Source organism: Phycodurus eques, chromosome 1 (assembly GCF_024500275.1).
Source record: "Phycodurus eques isolate BA_2022a chromosome 1, UOR_Pequ_1.1, whole genome shotgun sequence".
In the NCBI taxonomy this organism is placed as follows: domain Eukaryota; kingdom Metazoa; phylum Chordata; class Actinopteri; order Syngnathiformes; family Syngnathidae; genus Phycodurus; species Phycodurus eques.
Window position 1 is genome coordinate 47,800,335 of NC_084525.1, and position 20,761 is coordinate 47,821,095.

General features: G+C 42.8%; 2 protein-coding genes across 4 annotated transcripts; one reads left to right on the forward strand and one right to left on the reverse strand.

The window, feature by feature from the left end:
• The first annotated feature begins 309 nt into the window (after positions 1–309).
• On the forward strand, positions 310–6,856 carry LOC133412690 (protein downstream neighbor of son homolog). The gene is made up of 12 exons (XM_061696244.1): positions 310–799; positions 1,743–1,817; positions 2,061–2,261; positions 2,338–2,516; positions 3,793–3,868; positions 3,934–4,036; positions 4,101–4,197; positions 4,867–5,004; positions 5,077–5,275; positions 5,468–5,537; positions 5,621–5,745; positions 5,825–6,856. The coding sequence occupies exons 1-12, from the start codon at positions 425–427 to the stop codon at positions 5,963–5,965; spliced, it is 1,779 nt and encodes a 592-aa protein (XP_061552228.1). The 5' UTR covers positions 310–424; the 3' UTR covers positions 5,966–6,856.
• On the reverse strand, positions 5,848–20,194 carry LOC133412695 (serine/threonine-protein kinase 24-like). 3 transcript variants are annotated; one of them, XM_061696267.1, is made up of 13 exons: positions 20,125–20,194; positions 19,504–19,640; positions 17,286–17,516; positions 17,136–17,192; positions 16,926–17,034; positions 14,629–14,786; positions 13,263–13,448; positions 13,036–13,184; positions 11,642–11,765; positions 10,566–10,634; positions 10,353–10,489; positions 10,260–10,292; positions 5,849–10,180 (listed from the first exon to the last, which is right to left on the reverse strand). In XM_061696267.1, the coding sequence occupies exons 2-13, from the start codon at positions 19,537–19,539 to the stop codon at positions 10,174–10,176; spliced, it is 1,296 nt and encodes a 431-aa protein (XP_061552251.1). In that variant the 5' UTR covers positions 19,540–19,640; positions 20,125–20,194; the 3' UTR covers positions 5,849–10,173. The 3 variants fall into 3 exon arrangements, with proteins under 3 accessions (XP_061552259.1, XP_061552251.1, XP_061552242.1); XM_061696258.1 differs by having other exon boundaries at positions 19,948–20,156; XM_061696275.1 differs by having other exon boundaries at positions 5,848–10,180; positions 13,263–13,346; positions 19,504–20,156.
• Positions 20,195–20,761: the final 567 nt, after the last annotated feature.

Below are 20,761 nucleotides of genomic sequence, written 5' to 3' on the forward strand. Positions count from 1 at the left end.
GATCCTAACGATCAGAGACATTACACTGGATATGGAAAACATGCAATTTCTGAGGAAATTTCGTGTGAATTAACGTAGAAAAGATGGCGCTGAACTGAAATGCTGGGAAAGTATTTGTAATGGAAGAGACGTTGAATGTGAGACTTAAAAACATCCAGACTTTTAATGATACAGATACATTGTTAAAAATGACTCCATTAGTTTAGGAAAACTGCACCTTCTACTCATCCCCACTCCAGCCCGGTGAGCGGCGCTAATGCACCCGAACGCTGGTTGCTATCCGCCATTTCACTCAAAGAAGAAGAAGAAAAGACGCCGAAGAAGACATTTCGACGTCACTCCGCGAGGCGCCAGATTTGGAAAGCGTCGCGTTGGCAGCGGACAATATTTACACGACTTTACAGACAAACGAGCTGGAGCCACAATGTCCGAAGAGTGCGGCTACTCTCCCGGCTTCAAACGACCATCGGAAATTATGCGAATGCGAAGGAAAAGAACCCGCAGCGAAGCGTTCTCGAAGCCGAGCGGCGACGCCGAGCAAAGCGCCTCGTCGTCGGCGTGTGTCCGGCCCTTCTCACCCGGGCCGCTTTTTTCCAACACCCGGAGCCGCTCCGGTGGGGTGAAACGCAGGAACCCGTTCGCCAGCATTGAGAACCGACACAGCCCGAGGAAGAAGCTCTTCGTTTATAACGACGACGACGAAGGAGCGGGCGGCCGAAAGCCACAAAGAAGAACGACGAGGGACGACTTGGCTTTCTCACAATTGATGGACAAAGTAGAAAACCGGAACGACAATCGGGTTAGTTAACGTTTTGTCCTACTGAAAGCCACCGAAAAGAAAAAGTAGCCGATAATACTAACATCATTTCGTCTCAGTCTACTTCGCAAGTGTACAGTGGCAACTTGCCTTAGACCACGCACGTATTTCAAAAAGATATTCATTCATTAGAATAAATATATAAGAATAAAGAATAAATCCCTTCAAACACCCAAAAATACGACTGCAGCGTGAAAAAATACAGTTTTATAAAAACAGACAGTAAAGAATTTGTTTGTGCATCACGATTTCATGCATGAATTGTGTCGCTCCTGTTCCTAGCCACCAGGTGGCAGTATAATGCACGTATAAAAACGAAGAAGACAGTAAGTAAAATTCGTCCTGTTGCAATAACTGTATACACGTTTCTATATTCATTGCACATCACATGGGACGCCAACGGCAGTTCCATTAGCCCATCTATGGTGTTTTGCATTGCGAGTTGCCATTAAGCTCGCAGACTTCCATTAGAAAGTCACGTACTGTTTTGTTGATCACATGTATTCTCATTGGTTGTTGTTTAGTTTTCCTCGAAACTACAACTGGGAGTGGCAATTTTGCATAAATGTAGCACTCTTAAGTTTTTGCCCGCAACTCAAGACAAAAAAAAACAACAACACTCGTATCTTGAAAAACTTGTTAGTCGGGTCACTTCTAAGTCAAGGTACCACTGTATACTGCGATAACGATCTCATCTCAATTTACTCACAAATTTACAGTACTTAGCTATAGGAACAAAGAGACACTATTTGTCGTCAATAAATATGAATTTTCGGACCAATTTAGTGAAATGCGATTATATCTCGTGGCACACCTGACGATCTCTTCCGGCACACGAGGGACCCCGCTTAAAGAAGTACTGAACAACTTGGTTTATGTCATTGCACCTGCTGTACGTGTAAGGTCTTCTTCTTTCCCATGCCAGAAGGGTTCGTCTCCCTCTGAAGATGACTCTCTCTTTGAGGAAAGCGAGGAAGATGTTAAAACACCACTGCAGAAGGTACTCGGGGAAAAACAATGTCCTACCCTACCACTGTGTTTTATGCAAGCGCTACATGGTAATCATGACATGGCATTTTCACAATGTTTCAGCCCTGCAGGTGATTATTTTTTTCTTCTCTTCCCTCCAAAGTTTTTGGGGAGTCAAATCCGTAATTGAGTCCTAAACCCATTTCTGAAGGGACGTCAAAGAGGTTAGAGGTTCCAGTGTATTTACGTTACTTTCTCCTGTCTCTCCATCCAGAGCCCCCAGGGCATTTCTCCTCTCTCCATAGCGCCCCCCGTCTGCACAGAGTATCCGGCCGACTGGAGCTTGAAGACTCGCCTCCTTTTTACATCCTCGCTGTCGCTGTCTTGGTCTGAACAGCCCAAAGCTCAGGAGGAAGCCCTGGGGCTCAGCCAGCACTGCCGAGCGCAGTTTAATACATTGCCGCACAATCTACAGGTAGCGTGACCTTATCGCCGTGTGTTGGAAAAAATTAAAATAAATACTGCATTTAGTTCCGTTGTTCCTCCTGCAGGATCCGAAGTCATGCACAGCGCTTCGCTGTGCCTTCCAGCAGAGTCTGATCTATTGGCAGCATCCCAGCCTGTCTTGGGTGCCGCTGTTCCCCAGGATCAACGCAGAGCGAAGGTTTGCTGGAAAGAACGCCCCCTGGGCACAAGATGCGGAACTGCGGCGGGGTCTAATGAGTGAATGGTAAGAATGCGAGCCCGCTAGGTCAGTGTTTCTCAAACTTGAGCCAAGGCACTTTTTTTTTTTTTTTTTTTTTTTTTTACATTGGAATAATATCACAGTAAACCACACCCCCAAAAAAAGTTCCAAAAGGTATAATGCAGTGGTACCTGGACCTATGAGTGCCCCCTATGTACGAGTTTTTCAAGTTACAAGCTGTCGCTCAGTTGATTTTTATGCTTTGTGTTACATCAGAGTTATCAGCGAGCTTCATGTCGCTGATGCACTTTCCGCAGTTTATTGAAAGGGAGAAAAAGTCAAAACACACCAATACAAAAATGAAAAGGCTCACAAGGAGCAGGCCCTAAAACTGAACTGACAGCGTGGTAAACTGCCAACACAGTCGGTCTCAACATTGTCAGCATCATGGTGCTTGCCGTTGCTTCTCAGAATTCATTGCAGTGCTCTTTTTAACTACAGGTTGTAGGAAATCAAGCTAAACGTAGCTCGTTACTTGCATTTGTTCCATATTGTTATGTGGGCATTAGCTATAGTTTATGTCAGGCTATGTTGCAATTTATGCTTTTCCTGAAACTCTTCACTGTGGCTTGTGTGTTAAATAGTGGCGTTCTGGTCATGTACACTGCATTACGTAGCAACCTGGTGACTTACCAAATGTGAGAGTTGAAACTGGCAGTAAAGTTTGTTTTCCTGCAACGTAACAGAGCCTATTTGTCCTGATGTGTTATTGCTGCTAGAAATGCTAACTGAACCAAAGATGAGCTGGCGAGTAACTCCAGTACACTCATCCACAAAACTAAAGAAATTGTGAATCCGCAACAAGTAAACTGCAATACAGCGGGGGATTACTCTACTGTAGTATTTGTGTTTCGGGTGTGTGCCTTTAAGGCGCGTGGCCTACTGAGCGACGTCGGGAGATGGAGTCATTTTGACCGTTTAGTCGGCGTGTGAGCAAGTTGTGGCTGACAGCAGCACCTTGCAAGTGTTTTCATTTTTTATGTGGCTGTCGGTTCCATTCAGTAAATGGCTGAAAGTGTGTTGGCACGCCTTGCCCGCGTGAGGTTTTACAGTAACTTCAATGCATCAATTTCACTCGTGACGACATACATCTAAAACTTACATTTTGGCTCGCAACACAAAGACAAATAAAACGGCCAAGCAACTGCTCATAACTTCAGAAATTAAGGATCATTTCTCAGTGGTTGAGAATCACTGGCTGCACTAGGTTGATGGACTCTTTCACAAATGCACATCTCAAATAATTTGTATGTTTGTGCAGGTCAGCCAGTCTTTCGTCACTCTACAGTCTACTAAAGGCCAGACTGTGTCCCTACTTCTACGTCTGCGCCTATCAGGTACAGGAAGAGAAAAAAAACCCCGCCGATTTGAACGAGCTTCTCGTCACCATCTCCCATTCCAGTTCACAGTGTTGTTCCGGGCGGTTGGTCTCGGAGGCTCAAGCAGCATTAATGCGCTGGTTTCTCCCACCACCAGAGGCCTCCGGGAGGCCATGCAGACAGAAGGTGAGTTGTTGCCGAAGCCACTGGTGTGTTTGTGTGATTCATTGCTGTCATTATTGATGGTCAGGTATCGAGTTTAGTCTGCCTCTGGTGGAGGAGGAAAGGACGGCGAGCAAGAGCAGAGAGCAACAAATTGTTTGTGGCGAGGAGCGGCAGCAGAAAGAGTGAGCAATATGATACACTACCTCCAGTTGATTTTCGAGGAAAATTATATTCATTGCTGCCATCCTAAATTCACTTTGTCTTTGAATTAAAAAAAATATGCACCTGAAGTATGCACGTAGCAAGTCAACTCCTCTCGGACATACAAAGATTAGACAGACACCAGAGATGCGCCACTTCAGCATACTTCCTTGATACCAAAAACTATACTTTTAGCTAGGGCTTTTCTGCTATCTTAGGGGCCTATAGAAAGAGCACCAAAGCACCCCCACCACCCCAAAGAAATAGCTCAGGCAAGTTGTACATGGGGAAAAAAATAGTCGCCGATGGGTGAGGCTTCACTGTATTGATAAAGTACTTTTGATCATCGCCTTGGGGTATTGAACAGGGTTGAAGTAGTCTAGAGCTCAAGACAATTGAGTTTTAAGATTTTCACTGTTTCCATTTCCTAATTTATTGGTTTAAAAAATGACGTACACATACTCTAATATTTTACATTTGGCATGTCTGTTTTGTCATTTTCATTTTGGAGACTGCTAGCACAATGAATCATTCTAGCGATCGTATCTGCCCGATCTATCTAGCTATTTAGCTACCAACCTACCCATCCATATCTCTACAGTATATCCATGTATCCATAAATTCAATCTAATCTATTCTTTCTATCACAGTAGCTCAGAGCACGGGTGCTGCTCGGATGACCCCGACGGTGATGACAACGATGAGGACAGAGGAAGCAGTCTCTCATGGTTGGAGGAGATAGGAGTCCAGGACAAGATCAAGAAGCCAGACAGTATCAGCATCCAACTGTATCCTCCAGCCTGTAGCCGTGGCACCCCCGTTTCCTCATCACAGTGTTCTCCTTAACCGTTCTCGTCCAGTCGTGAGGAGGGCCGAGCGGTGAGCGTGGACCACAAGCCGGAGTCTGTGGTGTGCGTGGAGGGGCCGCACACGTTCACGCTCGTCAACTTCCTGATCAACTGCAAGAGTGTGGTGGCGGCGGCCGGTACTCAGGCGGGCCTACCCCCGACATTACTGGCCCCCGTTGCTTTTAGAGGCGCTGCAATGCATTCGCTAAAGGTACCCACAGTACTCTCAGTAGAAGTACAGATACTTGTGTGAAATTAGGCCTACTGATTCAACTCATGTACTTGGGGGGGAAAAGTCTACTTAAACACAGTAACAAAGTACTCCCACCACTGAACATAAGACCTCAAATGAAACTGACTTGCAAGTGCGGCTGATGACCCGTGTGTGTTTTGATCTCTTCAGGCCCGCTGTGTGAATGTGAAGAGCCAAGTTGGTTCAACCTACCAGAACATCAGCAGTATGGAGATAACAGGTGCGTAGCTGACAGATCCATCCAATCCAGGATGGCAACAAAGGCACAGGGGAAGATGAATTGCTTTTTCTTTTGTCCTCCAGGACCTGTACTGCCATCCTCGCTACACGCCATAACAACTCTGCTCCGGCTCGCACAGAAAGGAAACTTCTCGGCCGTTCTTTACACGCATGCGCCCACGGCCATTCTGAACACTCATGGAACCACGGTAACGTGGCCGTAAAAAAAAAAAAAAAACATAAAATGAACATTTTTCTAATGTTTTTGCATTTTTTTGTTTGGGACAGTGTGCGAGTGGGTCAGCGGACCTGTCTGCATTTGGCCTTCATCCGGCCTCCATCCAGCAGCTGCAGCAACCGTCCAGCCTCGGAAAGACGGCACTCGCACAGATCACTATGAACAATTACAGTTACACCTGGAAGAAGTGATTCAGTTCAGCGTCGTGTTGTTTGGGCCATGGTATCGTCTTCTGGTTTTGTTGCTCAAATGAAAGTGCATTGACATAATACTCAAAACATTGACTTAATTGCTTGAACTACTTAATATTTTTTTTCATTATTTTTTTCTTGAATTTTGTCAAGACTAGTTTGTGTATAGGCAGCACACTGGATGAACGGTGAGCATATTAAGTGCCTCACAGTTCTGAGGTTCCAACCTCGGCTGCAGCCTTCCTGTGTGGAATTTGCATGGTCTCCCTGGTGCTTCTGTGGGTACCCTGGCATCCTCCCATACTCCAAAAACATACATGTTAGGTTCACTGAAAACGCTAAACTATCTCTCCACGTTTTACACCAAGTACCACAAACAAAACACAATAGCGTGCTAAGCCTTAGTGTTTATCAAAAATGACAGCAAAGTTTCTCCTAAAAGTATATTTAAGCTACTATTACATTATGGGAAGTGCGGGACGACTTAATTAAGTGCAAATGTATTATTGAATGAATGTACAGTGCAAGCAGTGATTATTTTGTGTACCACTGGAGGAAGCCTGTGTGCCACTCGTAACTGCTCTAAATTTTCCGTTGGGCTGAATGCGAGCGCGAATGCTTGTCTGCATGTGCCTTGCAATTGATGGGCGACCAGTCCAGGGTGTATTTCATCTCTTTCCCAAAGTGAGCTGGGATAGGCTCCACCTCACCTGCGGCCCTAATGAGAACAAGCAGATTGTATGTGTACTATATAAATTTATATACAAATAAATGTTGCACTGTTTTCTATTCAAATTATAAGGGTAGCTATAAAATCTGCAGTAGCTTCTTTATTTCTTATGCCACTTTAAAAGCTTACATTTAACTTCTCAAATGACAAGCAAATATTATATACAGTACTATAAACTGCCAGCTATGATAAACAAATGTACAGATTTTCTTTGCGTGTAGCTTTTTTTAATATATATATATATATATATATATATATATAACTTTAAGCATTCCATAATTCCATAACTGCAATTATAAAAATACCATATATTTCTTAATTTGCTTTTTATCTGTGCTGACAAGTGATACAACTTTTCAACGTTATTGCTGCATTAGCGCAGTAGATTCTGGAGCTCTTAAGTAAACATAGCAACACATGGCTATTAGCAATTATAAAAATGTTTGCTCTCAGTTCTCTTTCAGTAAGTGCCACACTTTCATGGAGTAAAAAAAAAAAAAAAAAATGAAATGGAAACAGTCATTTAAAAAAAAAAAAAGCCCAACCATGGCACTTCTCGTGTGAGGAGGGTTTGATGAGTGGCATTGTTTGGCTGTGTTGTCCCAGAATCCCCTCCATCCTTCAAACACAGTTGCTCTTTGCGGGCCACTGAAATGGAAGGATTGGAACTTGGGATGTCGACTGAGAAAACACTAATGAGATTTACTCACTAGAGGATGGGAGGGAGGAAATTGTGGCCACAGTACAGAAATTCTGTGCGCACAAAATGCTAATTTGTGGCCACAAAATGGTAATTTGTGGCCACAAGTAGCTGTTGGTCCGTACTGGCCAACTGGGTAAGCATATAGAGTGCACATTCCCTAGAAACGGACCCCGCCTAAAGCTGCACAATGGTCAGTGATATGAGGATGATTGAATTTCATTTTGGCTGGGGATCAACTACAAAGACATTCTGAAAAGCCTGGCGTTGCAAAGTATTACCGAGAGGCATTTAAATAGAGAAAGAGACATGAACAGGGTGACTGTTTTTATCCTCACACTAGAGAAAAATGTCCAGTCCCCTCCAAAAGTATTGAAACGGCAAGGTCAATTACTTTGTTTTTGTTCTATACCGACGACACGGGTTTCAGATCAAAAGAGGAATATGAGACAACATTTCAGAATTCCGTCTTTTATTTCATGGTATTTACAGCGTGTTAAACAACCCAGGACAAGAGCACTTTTTGTTTGAACCCACCTACTTTTTAAGTGAGCAAAAGTATTCAAACATATGACTGATGGGTGTTTATAGTTGCGAGGTGTTGCCTTTTCGATTGATTGAAGAAAGAAAAACTACTGAGCAACACATCGAACAGGTCGGCCAAGGGCATCAACGGCAGTTGATGACAGAAACATTTTGAGATTTGTGAAGAAACAGGCAAAGGCAACAGTCAGTGACTTCACTGCCAACCTCCACTGGGCAGGGGGGAAGGTATCGAGCTACTGTTCGAAGAAGACGTCGAGAGAAGAAATATACAGGCCATACCACAAGATGCGAACCACTCACCACCAAAAAGAATCGAAAGGCCAGATTGGATTTTGCAAAGAAGTACAGAGATGAGCCGCAAAAGTTTTCTGGACCAAGTTTAACCTCTACAAAAGTGATGGAAAGGCCAAAGTATGGAGAAAGAAAGGATCCGCTTATGATCCAAAACACAAGGTCATCTGTCTTTGTCTCATATTCATCTTTTGATCTGAAACCCGAATGTATTCAGTATACAACAAAAACAAAGGAATTGACCTTGTTTCCAATACTTTTGGAGGGGACTGTATATTATAATTAATAATAGCGTAAATACATTTTATAAGTGCAAAGGAAACATTTTCTAACAAACCTTAAGGACATGTATTGCAGTTTTTGCTCCATTTGCTTACCATGTTGTTCATGGGAATGATATTAAACCCGCAATTTAGTATTTCATAACATTGTAACCATTTTCTTTGCCGCAAATTTTTTTTTCCCTCGGTCAGAAATGAGCATTTAGGGGTATAATCTCCCATGTGCTTAAATCAGAAAAGGCACGCAGCTCCGCAGTTTCCCGCCTGCGCCCGTTCTGTCGACCAGTTAATTCCATCATTTGCACACTTTCTTGCTATTTACACACTCTGGGCGGAGTAACGCTGAAAGGTGGGCGTTCCCTGTCAAATCTGGCCGAGCACGAATTCTCCCAAAGACTTAAGCGTGTTTCCTCTTCCGCACTCCAGATGCTGTTGAAAGGCTAGCGCCCCGGGAAGGTGAAACATCATCCTGCATGTTTTGATTTAGCTAACCGCTCCGACGGAGCCGGTCACCGCAATACTGTGCTTATGACTGAATGCATCGGTGCCTTACAAAATGCATCTGGAAAATGTCGCACTTCATATGTATGCGTTGCAGATGACGTGCCCACTGCTCCATTCATAAGCAATACTGTGTTGTGACTGAACACTACTTGCTTATGAATAGGGCGGTGGGCATGTCATCAGCAGTGCAGTGATTAACTTCTGTAGCCGCTATGGAAGTTAATTTCACATTCAATGTGTGACATATTTTCCACATGGATGTCAATGGTATTCATGTCTCAAGAAAGCTCCACTTTTAGAGAATTACAGCCTCCCTCAGACTTCAATGAGTCACTAGTGTGGCAGAAGTTATCGCGGGAGAATCGACACACCTTGAAAGTGCGTGAATCAGGCGCAAAGAAAAAAGACTTTGAGCCAACGGGAGAATATGGCCCCAATTTATACCTATTTGATGGCACAGATTAATATTTTGAGGCCAGAGCATTTTGTGTGCACGTTATACCTATTTGGTGGTCACAAATTAGTACTTAGACATCAGAAATCAGCATTTCGTGCATACATTATACCTATTTCGTGGCCTCAAATTAGAATTTCGAGGTCACAAATTTGCATTTTATGTGGACATTATACCCATTACATGGCCTCAAATTTGTTTTCAAGGTCACAAATGTAGCAATTTGTGCATACGTTACATCTATATTGTGCCACAACTATGTTCGGGGCTTCGTAACTCACAGACTGGTGAAACAAACAAAAAAAATCTCATGAAGAAGTGCCACTCATGAAAAAAAATGCTCATTATGTTCCTTTTCAGTAGACGCATCTACAAAATGTGTGGGGCCATTTTGTACACAGTGAATCATCTCCTGCAAATTGACAACCCTGCCCACTTGACAGTCAACTTAAAGCACTTTACCTGAGGTTTTCCATGAAGAACGCTGCGGTTTACCTTTAGGCATGTTGGCGTAAAGAGGATGTTCACACCGAGCATGCTTTGTCAAAAAGGTTCTGGTGGTATATGACGCTTGCTTCGGTTAAAAGGGAACGGTGGACTGAAGTCTTGCGTCGGAGGCTTTGGGAGCTTCCGTTCTTCGTCGGGCAAAATGCCACGTAGCGACAACGCCGGCAGTCCCCGCAGAATAGATGTAGATCAAGATCAGCTGCTACTGAGTGAACAGGTCAATGGCAGAGGTGGGAGGGGAGCGAGATGGTTCCGTGGGTGAGTAGCAGATATCCACTCACTATGGCAAAGAAGACGCCCTGCTTGTGGAGAAACTGCAACAAAAAAAAGATATTAAATCAGGTCAATCACATCAAGACAACAGCAGATGGTACCTCTGAAGCCTGTGGATCATGTGAGCCACCAGGGAATCCGAAATGCCGGGGTAAGCCTCCTCAGTCCGCAAGATGGCCTCCTTCAAGTCGTCCAGGGCGACAGGGTTCCGGTTCATTTGCTCCTGCCTGGCCTTTAGCTGCCAACGTTAACAATTTTTGAGTATCGATCCCAAGGGAATCTTGATATTTTTGTTGTGGATTCTGAATTGTTACCTCGGCTAATGTAGGAGAGATGACTGTAGACAGGCTCTGTGAATAAGGCCTCTTTGGAATATCTTTAGTCTGCACAGAATTATCAAAGGTGAGAGGGGAGTATAAGCACCACACCACTAAAAGTAGGCAAATAAAAACATCAATGCTATTCTCTGCTTTTACAAGGTCAGTAAATGTTCAAGTACTTGCATCAACTGTTCAGGGCAACGAGGAGTATTAAGGAGAGTCCTGTGAACCCCCATAACTATATCACAGATTTCGGAGCGATCCTTTTTAATGGCTTTTCCCCTTATACTGGCAAGTCCAAATTTGGACTTTAATGCCCCGTTGTACCGCAACATGTCGGGCAGCACAGACATCTACTGAAGTAGAGGTGTCACAATAAATCCATTGATCGACAAGTATTTTGAAAATCAATCACCCCTTGAGAGGCATTCACTTAAAATTGTCCAAATCCACAAAATGTCAACCTCTCAACAGTAAATATTCTCAGATTTGATTATTTGATTCATAAAAGCTAAGAAACAACGACGGTCTCATTATTGCTTGACAATTGCCATTTTCACTTGTTCCGGAGAGACACAGTTACTTTTTCCCCAAAATCAAATCACCTGTAAGTCATTTAGTTTTCAAGGTAATGCTGTAAGAGGAGTTTGAAATTATAATAAAGCATTTTGGGATCATAGTTGGTGGTACATTTATGGTTTAAGCTATTAATATAGGTAATTCTGAAGATTTTTTTATGGGGAGTCATGGTACAGGTATGACGGAAGCGGGTGGAGGTAAGTGTCAGGAGTGATCTGTGACAGAAGAGCACCAGCTAAATTGAATGGAAATGTTTATAGGATGGAAGTGAGGCCAGCCGTGTTGTATAGCTTGGAGATGGTAGCAACGGCCAAAAGACCGTACACGGAGCTAGATGTTGAAGACGCTGAGGACGGGGAGAGATGAAAGAAGGATGACGGTGGTAACCCCTGAATAAGACGAAGGCCAAAAGGAAAGAAGACGATCCTCTGCATTAACAAACAAGTGTTGTGTGCAATTGATTTGGGAGGTGTGACTACTGCGCATGGCACCTGCTCCGTTTCATCTGACTGCCCCTCGCCGTTCTGCAGCTTCTTTGGGTCCTTCTCCCGGATGGTAAAGATCCAGTTGTCACTGCCAAAGTCGTTTCCGCCCGACGCCTGCCCATCCTGCTCCCTAACATACATTGCAAACAACTCCTCAGCTTCATGCCACACAACACTGCACATTCTTCGTCTCGTGCAGCTAACGTACACACACACGCTGTACTTGAATAGACGATAACTGTGTAAGACTTGGGTAAAAAGTTGAAGTGCTGATTCAACTTGTACTTAAAAGAATTTTTTTTTTGACTGAAATTACAATAATAAAACGTAAAAACATTTTGACTGTGAATTATATACAATATCCATTTGGATAACTTGGTGCAATGGAAGAAAAACATTTCATTGTCACGCTAAAGCAAAATAAAACAGGCGTTTTTTTTCAACTAAGAGCTAGCCAGCGTTGGCTCAAGCTTTTATGTTAACAATCATGTTCCCATAACTTTGTTAATGTGAACTGACTAACAAAAAAAAAAGGCTAAATTAGTTAATGATAACTGAAAAATACACCTTACTGGTGTGTTTACAGATTAGGTAGAACTTTTTTGAACTCCAGAAAGTGGTGTTTTTGAGGATGCCACAACTACGCATTTGCCACAAATCATTCTTCTAGTTGACAACATCAAACACTTTATTCTTACACGCAGTACTTCTATGTTCAGTCAACGGCGGCATCTGAACTTGCAGTCGGCATGAAAACACAGTGACAACATGGGTAACGTGTTAAAACGTGAAACCGAATAGATGAACATAGCGGCACATGGCAGTGTTGGCTGGAGAAGCTCTCTCTCCGTCTTTGAAAAGTAAAAACTTTTGATGCCATTTCGACCTTGAAATGTCCATCCATCCATTTTCTGAGCCTCTTATCCTCACAAGGGTCACGGGAGTGCCGGAGCCTATCCCAGCTGTCATCGGGCGGGAGACGGGGTACGCCCTGAACTGGTCGCCAGCCAATCGCAGGGCACATACAAACAAACAACCATTCGCACTCACATTCACACCTACGGGCAATTTAGAGTCCAATCAACCTACCACGCATGTTTTTGGGACGTGGGAGGAAACCCATGGAGGCACGGGGAGAACATGCAAACTCCACACTTTCTATTTACATCTTTGTCATCATCATCCGTGGAGGTTAAAAAACAGTAACAAGCCTATTTAGAAAAAGTAAGGAGCAGAATGAACATACAGATATCTCCCTTTACTCCCTTTTCAAATGTAGGGTGTAAAAAAAAAGTCATCAGAATAACAAATACTCAAGTAAAGATGCCTGAAAAATCGACACAACTAAGTATTTGTTACTTCCCACCACTGCAAATATGAATATATCAGTCAACACTTACGTGTCTGACTCATCAGAACTGGACTCTGTGGTTCTCGACTGCTCAGCCTTCCACCGTTTGTACTTGTCCACCAGCTCTGTCAAGTACGATGTCTTTTTAGCATGGCGTACAATCAGTTTATGCTTCAGCAGCTCCTTGGCAGTCGGCCTCTGCAGAAATGAAGCAGGCCAAAGCCATTTCAAATGAAAGGCTCAAGGTAAACATAATGGCCGGATAGAAATACCTACAAAACTGGGCTCCTTGTTGAGGCATGCCTCAACAAACTCCTTGAGCGGCTTGCTGTAGTTTCCCTCCAGAGTCGGAGGGTTGTTCTTTGGGATTAGAAATAAAACTTTCATGGGGTGGAGCTCGGAGTGCGGTGGTTCACCTTTCGCCAGCTCAATGGCTGTGATTCCCAGGGACCAGATATCAGCCTGAAAAGCAAACAGAGCTGTTGCTACACTTTCTTTTTGAACGCTCACAAATGTGGAATCTCAATGTTAGAACATTCCAAAAGACAAATAGGCCTTCCAAAGTTGTATAAAAACTTGGGCGGGGAGATGGTGAAGTTCAGCTAGTATAAGTCAGAGGTTCCCAAACTGGGTGCCTGGACCCCCCCCCCCCCCCAGGAACTGTCAGCTAACATCTATGTTGGCAGAATGTTCTAGAAGTTCGTGGAACGTTTTGAAGGTTATTGAAACTTCTAGAAAGCTCTTTACATTTTTCCTTTACCAAATTAGTGCGGAATCTGTCTGGAATGCAAGGGAAAGTGGGTTAGTTTCAAAACATTACTTCCCCGGTACAATTACGCCTCCCTTCCTTAGCTTTGGGACTGTTAAATTATTGTGACAGCATAAATCTGATGTCCCTGCATTAAGTTTTCGCTTTTTTTTTTTTTTTTTTTCCCAAAAGGAAGAGTTAAAGAACAGATACCTTCCTATGACATTTAGTGGTACAGGTTAGTTATGTTGAATTGACATTAGGATTGTGAGGGAAATGTCTACCCTGTAAGGGGTCCCTGAACCCAAAAACATTGACGACCACAGGCACTAGCTGCTAGTTTGCAACACACAAACTGGCTAGCAGCTGTATGTGTCACTATTTTATAAAAGGTTGAGTATTTTACTGATCTACTCTTTAGCGTCAATATAAACCATTTGTGACAGTTATCAAATGCAAAAATTGACCACCCCCCACCTCTCAAAACGTTTTCTAAGTCCCTATAGTAATAGTTTTAACCGTAACCCTCTACTTCTGTCTCAAAGTATTTGTATAATTATTAATAATTACTCATTTTAAACTAATCTTGCAACATAACCCTTAAAAATAAATGGCTTACAGATGATTTTTTTTTTTTTATTATTCATTACAAGTGTGAGGATGCTGCCGTATGTTGTGGCTTCACGAAACGAGTAAAAATATCAATTACAAAACAAGTAAAAATACCAATTACTACTTTCCTATTAGCCATTTTATTAAGTTTTTGACTCCGTGATCAGCTGGGATTCACTCAATTTCCTATGGACAAAATGGTTTTAAAATGGGTTGCCCATGGTGCTGGAGAAGATTGCGTTCGACCTTTAAGGTTCAACTGTGATGGTGGACCAGCCTAACCTTAGAGTCGTATGCAGACTGTTTTATGACCTCAGGTGCCATCCAGAAAGGCGTGCCCACAAAGGTGTTGCGCTTGATCTGGGTGTCGGTGAGCTGGCCGGCCACACCAAAATCGGCCAGCTTCACCTCGCCTTGTTCAGAAAGCAGCACGTTGGCGGCTGGGTAGAGAAGAGTTGAAACAGCATGACCCTTTTACAACCCCAATTCCAATGAAGTTGGGACATTGTGTTAAACAAATAAAAACAGAATACAATTATTTGCAAATCATTTTCAACCTATATTTAATTGAATACACGACAAAGACAAGATATTTAATGTTCAAACTGATGAACTTTATTGTTTTTAGCAAATAATCATTCACTTAGAATTTTATGGCTGCAACTTGTTCCAAAAAAGCTGGGACAGGGTCATGTTTACCACTGTGTTACACCACCTTTTCTTTTAACAACATTCAATAAACGTTTGGGAACTAAGGACACTAATTGTTGAAGCTTTGTATGTGGAATACTTTCCCATTCTTGCTCGATGTACAGCTTCAGCCGTTCAACAGTCCGGGGTCGCCGTTGTTGTATTTTACGCTTCATAATGTGCCACACGTTTTCAAATGGGATACAGGTCTGGACTGCAGGCCGGCCAGTCGAGTACCCGCACTCTTTTACTACGAAGCCACGCTGTTGTAACACATGCAGAATGTGGTTTGGCAATGTCTCGCTGAAATAAGCAGGGGCGTCCATGAAAAAGACGTTGCTTGGATGGCAGCACATGTTTCTCCAAAACCTGTATGTACCTTTCAGCATTAATGGTGTCTTCACAGATGTGTAAGTTACCCATGCCATTGGCACCAACACAGCCCCATACCATTACAGATGCTGGCTTTTGAACTTTGCGTCCATAACAGTCTGGATGGTTCTTTTCCTCTTTAGCCCGGAGGACACGATGTCCACAATTTCCTAAAACAATTTGAAATGTGGACTCGTCGGACCACAGAACACTTTTCCACTTTGCATCGGTCCACCTTAGATGAGCTCGGGCCCAGAGAAGCCGGCGGGGTTTCTGGGTGTTGTTGATAAATGGCTTTTGCTTTGCATAGTAGAGTTTCAAGTTGCACTTACGGATGTAGCGCCGAACTGTATCTACTGACATTGGTTTTCTGAAGTGTTCCTGAGCCCATGATATCCTTTACACAGTCCTTTTTGCCACCTGTCACATCTTTTTGGGAGTGTGTTACAGCCATAAATTTCTAAGTTAATGATTATTTGCTAAAAACAATAAAGTTGATCAGTTTGAACATTAAATGAAAATCTTGAAAAACATGTCTTTGTAGTGTATTCAATTAAATATTGGTTGAACATGATTTGCAAATCATTGTATTCTGTTTTTATTTATGTTTAATACTAAGTCCCAACTTCATTGGAATTGGGGTTGTACATCACAATTATAGTGACAACAATTAGCACTGTTTAGAATTAAGAAATTTGAACAAACAAAAAAGTATTGCAAATATATTTTGATTCTATAATTAAATTTTTTTTTGTTTTTTTTAAATTGCACTTTTGGTTATTAGAAATTATAAACAGAAACAACCAAAGTACATTTTATGACATGCAAGACCCCAATGGAATTTACATAACTAAAATGACTAAGATGAGTGTATTATTTTCATCCAGCCATCCATTTTCCATACCGCTTACCCTCACTAGGGTCGTGGGCGAGCTAGAGCCTATCCCAGCTCACTCTGGGAGAGAGGCGGAGTACACCCTGAACTGCTCGCCACCCCGCTTTCTCTAATTTAGTTTGTGCAACTGGAGACCGTCGGGGCAGAGTTGCTACTCAAAGCAAATATTTTCCCAAAATTGTGGATACCAATGGTTATAGTTCATCATCAGCATTCCTTAAGGTGTTTTACGATTCTTGTTGTTGTCATCGTCATGGTAACTGTTGAAGCAGAACGTCGCCAATCTTTCGTTGAATGAGCTGCTCTGTTTTGTTAGTGAGACTGCCTGTCTTATATTAACTGGAGTCATCTTTGATTCAGAAGTAGACTATCGCTACCAAACCTTTTCACATACTTAAAACTGAAAACTAAATATGTACATCTAATTTCAAACAGAAGCATACAGCACAGATGAAACGTAGAGACAACAGAGTTGTCCAAAGTCATTGTTTGCAACAATAGCAGTTTCACACCAGTTTCACACCAGCTGTTTTATTTAGGATCTCCACTAACTTGAGGCTCTTCCAGTGAATGTATAAGAGGCACACTGTACATAGCTTAAGAAAACTGCAGGAAAACGTACCTTTGATATCCCGGTGGATCTTCTTCTCAGAGTGCAGGTACTCTAGCCCCTTGAGGATCTCTCTCAGAATGGTGGCAATTTGGGTCTCATCCAGAGCACCTGGCTCCATCTTATGGAGACAAAACAACAAATGCATTGCTTTGAGTCGTTTTCACGTATCTTACTCACGACCAAAAGAATAAAATACAAAGATCAGCAGGTCTTGCTCACCAAATCTAAAGCAGAGCCTCCTCCTAAATATTCCATAATGATCCATAACTTGGCGTCCTACACAGGAATCACAAATCACAGAAACGCGGGTGACGAAGATGTTCCGTCACTCCCCAAAAACTGGAAACTAATTGGCTGTCGAGGCATCACCTTCAGGTAGGAGCCATAGTATTTGGTGACAAAGGGGCTGTCGCATTGGCTCAGCACGGTGATCTCCTGCTGAATGTCTTCGATCTCGTCCTCGGCTTCCTCCAAGTCAATGATCTTGATGGCCACCACTTTCTGAGTCCGATTGTCGATGCCTTTGAAGACCTCGCCAAACGAACCCTTGCCGATGCGCTCCAGCTTTGTGAAGAGCTCCTCTGGGTCCACTCTTACGTTCTGAGCGGGATGGATGGATGGATGTTCGGATGTAGAGGCATATGTGCACAATGAGGGCGAGGAGCACAAAAGTAGAATCAAGAAAACAAAAAAAGGGAATGTTTTAAAAAAAAAAAAAAGGAAAAAAAAAAAAAAAAAAAAAAAGAGCAGTGGTGGGGTGTAAAGCAACATCAGGAAGCTGACATATTTCATTCATCATACACCTTGGATTTAAGAGATTTTAAAACAAGCAAACAAATCAATACGTTTTGGTACTACACATAACCAGGGATGGGATGGATGATAATTTAGCGATTCCGATCCCATTATCGAAACTGCTCATCCATCTGATTACCGGTACTTATGTGGAAAAATTAAATAATACAAATGATATTGGATATCATCATCACCATTAGATATCATTTTATCTGATAATACAAAAGATGCTTCCGTATAGTGCTGTGGATATGGACAAAATTTGTATCAGGATATCGGTAAATTTTCTATCCCAATATCAATTCAGATATAGTATTTTGCTTACAATTACCCCGTACTTGAAAGGAATGGCTGTTTTGCTCATAAAGCTTTGCTTAAAGTCCAAATTTGGACTTGTCAGTATAAGAAAAACAAATGAATCATAGACAAAATAAAAATACAATAAAACAAGTATCCAGTGGAAAAAGTAAATTCCAAACATCAGGTTGCACAACCAGTTTTCAAGGATTGTACACCGTAGTCGTGTCCCTTGTGATGTAGTCTAATGTGTAGCGGCGTAACATTTAATCGACAACTAATCGATTATCAAATTATTCGATGATCAAAAATTATTATTTTGATAATCGGTTAATGATTGTGAGACTTAAAATAGTCCAAATTCTCAGACTCTCCGCAGCACACGTCAGATTTCTGCAGACCTCTATGAAAGCCGACTGATTAGACGAGCCTTGATTCTTCAGTTACTTATTTTCGTTAATGCCCTGGTACAACGAAAGGTACATTTATTTGGACAAATGTGATGCCAACAAAAATAGCTCACAAGAATTTCATTTTAGAGCTGCTATCTAGCCATTTTCCATGATTTTCTTGGTAATGACCAAAATCACTGGAATAAAATTAAGATTAACCAAGTCAAATAGGACAAAATATTACAGAATAAGATGCCTTTTTGTCATAATTATTGTATTCTTCAGGTTAATATACCTTTAGCGGTACCAGGCATTCAAATGAACAAGAAAATAGAAGGAAAGGTGTAATATTTTTTTGCATGACTGTAAGTGTATAGTGACAGACATAATGAAATGGCCTTTCTAATAGATGGGAGAAGGTACAATGAACCCGAGTATTCATCTGTTGCCATTCATATGAGGTGTCTCTGAAAGGTTTCAAGACTGGTGTCACAACAACTCAAAGTTTTCCCCTTCAAAGTAACCCCCCCGGAGTCCAAGCCACTTTCCCAGCCTGAGCGGTGCCACGCCTTCGCACACCTCTGGAAGCATCCTCCGCAGCTCAGTCGTCACGGGCCATCTCGATGTCATCCACGTCTTCCTTAAGCTTGAGAAAGAGTGGACAAAAATCACTGAGAGCCAGGTCAGGCGAGTAGGGAGGCTGCTCCAGCACGGCGATGTTCCTCTCAGCCAAGAACTGTCGGATGCTCAGGTCAAGGTCAGCTGCCACATCTGTCGTCTCGTCTCGCGCACTGAATGAAGCGAACGTCGCGAGGTGTGCTGGCTGATCGTCTGGTCCGCATTGTAGAGGAAAACCCGTAGTCGCTAGTCTGGGTCGGAAATATTTCTTTTGTGACACCGGTCCTGAAACTTGTGACACACCCCATCACGACCAAATAATTGCTCTGTGTTGAACCAAACAGCCTCAGATTGCATACAGAGTTGTGCGTGAATTGACACGAGATCGTGATTATTTCAGCCTTGAGATTTTTTTTTTTGTACATTGTAACATGTGTGCCCTTGGCTCAATAAAGTTTGGTCAACACCGCACGGGTTCGCCTTACCTGCATCCCGGGCAGGTTCCCAGGGGGGTGGGCCATGGTGGGACTGGCTGACAGCTCCTCGGATAAACTCACGTCCGCCACTTGTTAGGTGACGTAATTGTGGGCAGCTGGGCCCACGGGACTACAAGGTCCGGATACTGTTGAGCAGTTATTGTAGAGTTGAAAATGTGCGTGAACTTCCCCGAATAAAATACATTACATCATAAAAGGGTGAACAAGCTAACAGCCGTTTGCTAAGTTCCTAGTTGGGGTCGAGTCATTTAACTTCTCCCTTTTCATCCGGCGCACGTAAGATGTTACGAGATGGCCGCAATTGACATGTTGTTCGGGAACAAAATGAAACTTTTTCACACAAAGCTAAGGCCGCTGTCACTTTGTAAGAGTGAAGTCCCTCGGTAACAGTTTTGCCAGCTCGCAGGGCAGATAGTATTGTTAGCTCTCTACCTAGCTAGCCAAACATAGCAGACAACCGAGCGTTGTCTGCTCGTCCCGGCCACAAACAACACCGACCCCGGCATGTCGCACACGGAACTCCAAAGAACCGAGTCAGAAAGCGATTCTACTCGCAATAACTGGTCGTCATGAGCTCGAAGCAGCCCGTGTTTTGGTTTCCTTCCTCACTTTAGCCCCCGACTCCCGGCCATCTTGTCGGAGTTATGACGTGTGACGGGGCGGTTCTGATCCGGACAGCATCCGAATCCAAATAGTAAGTGAACTCTCACAGAAGTTGATTCCTTAAAATGTCTACTCTTATTTGCATTTATACCATGCTATTGTAGTTCAAACATAATGCCTTGTACAAAAAAAAAAAAAACATATATATTCAAGTGTGAAAACAGTGACTAATTCAGTTTATACAAGGAGGGGGAAAGTAGGTAGGTACAGAACACTTGAAAAACCCATCCATCCATCCGTCCGTCCATCCATCCGCAGTTGAGCACAGATTCTCATTTGCAATGCCGACCACGCTGCAGACGGCAAAGTAAAACAAAGCAAAATAAAAGTAAATACAACAAACTGTACAATGTGATAAAGTTACACCGTTACATGACATTTTGGTGAATCAAAGGTTCATAACAGGCTAAAAACAGGTGCAGTGATCATGTACAGTATCCCTCACGATGATATTGTTACATTTGATTTTTGTTGTTGTAGAGTGTTGCAGGCAATAGGGATAGAAAAATTAAAAATGAGGTCAAAATATTGTAAAATGGCAGGGGGTACTCGTAGCCACTGGTGGGCTGCAGGCTCCCTCTAT

Excerpts from the sequence above, each read along its gene's own strand:
- LOC133412690 (XM_061696244.1), top strand. The coding sequence starts at position 425 with ATGTCCGAAGAGTGCGGCTACTCTCCCGGCTTCAAACGACCATCGGAA. Across the intron at positions 5,276-5,467 it reads CTGCAATGCATTCGCTAAAG|GCCCGCTGTGTGAATGTGAA; the intron begins GTACCCACAGTA and ends TGATCTCTTCAG. Across the intron at positions 5,538-5,620 it reads CAGCAGTATGGAGATAACAG|GACCTGTACTGCCATCCTCG; the intron begins GTGCGTAGCTGA and ends TTTGTCCTCCAG.
- LOC133412695 (XM_061696267.1), bottom strand. The coding sequence starts at position 19,539 with ATGGCCCACCCCCCTGGGAACCTGCCCGGGATGCAG. Across the intron at positions 13,185-13,262 it reads TCAACAAGGAGCCCAGTTTT|AGGCCGACTGCCAAGGAGCT; the intron begins GTAGGTATTTCT and ends TCATTTCTGCAG. Across the intron at positions 11,766-13,035 it reads AGTTCTGATGAGTCAGACAC|GGAGCAGGATGGGCAGGCGT; the intron begins GTAAGTGTTGAC and ends AATGTATGTTAG.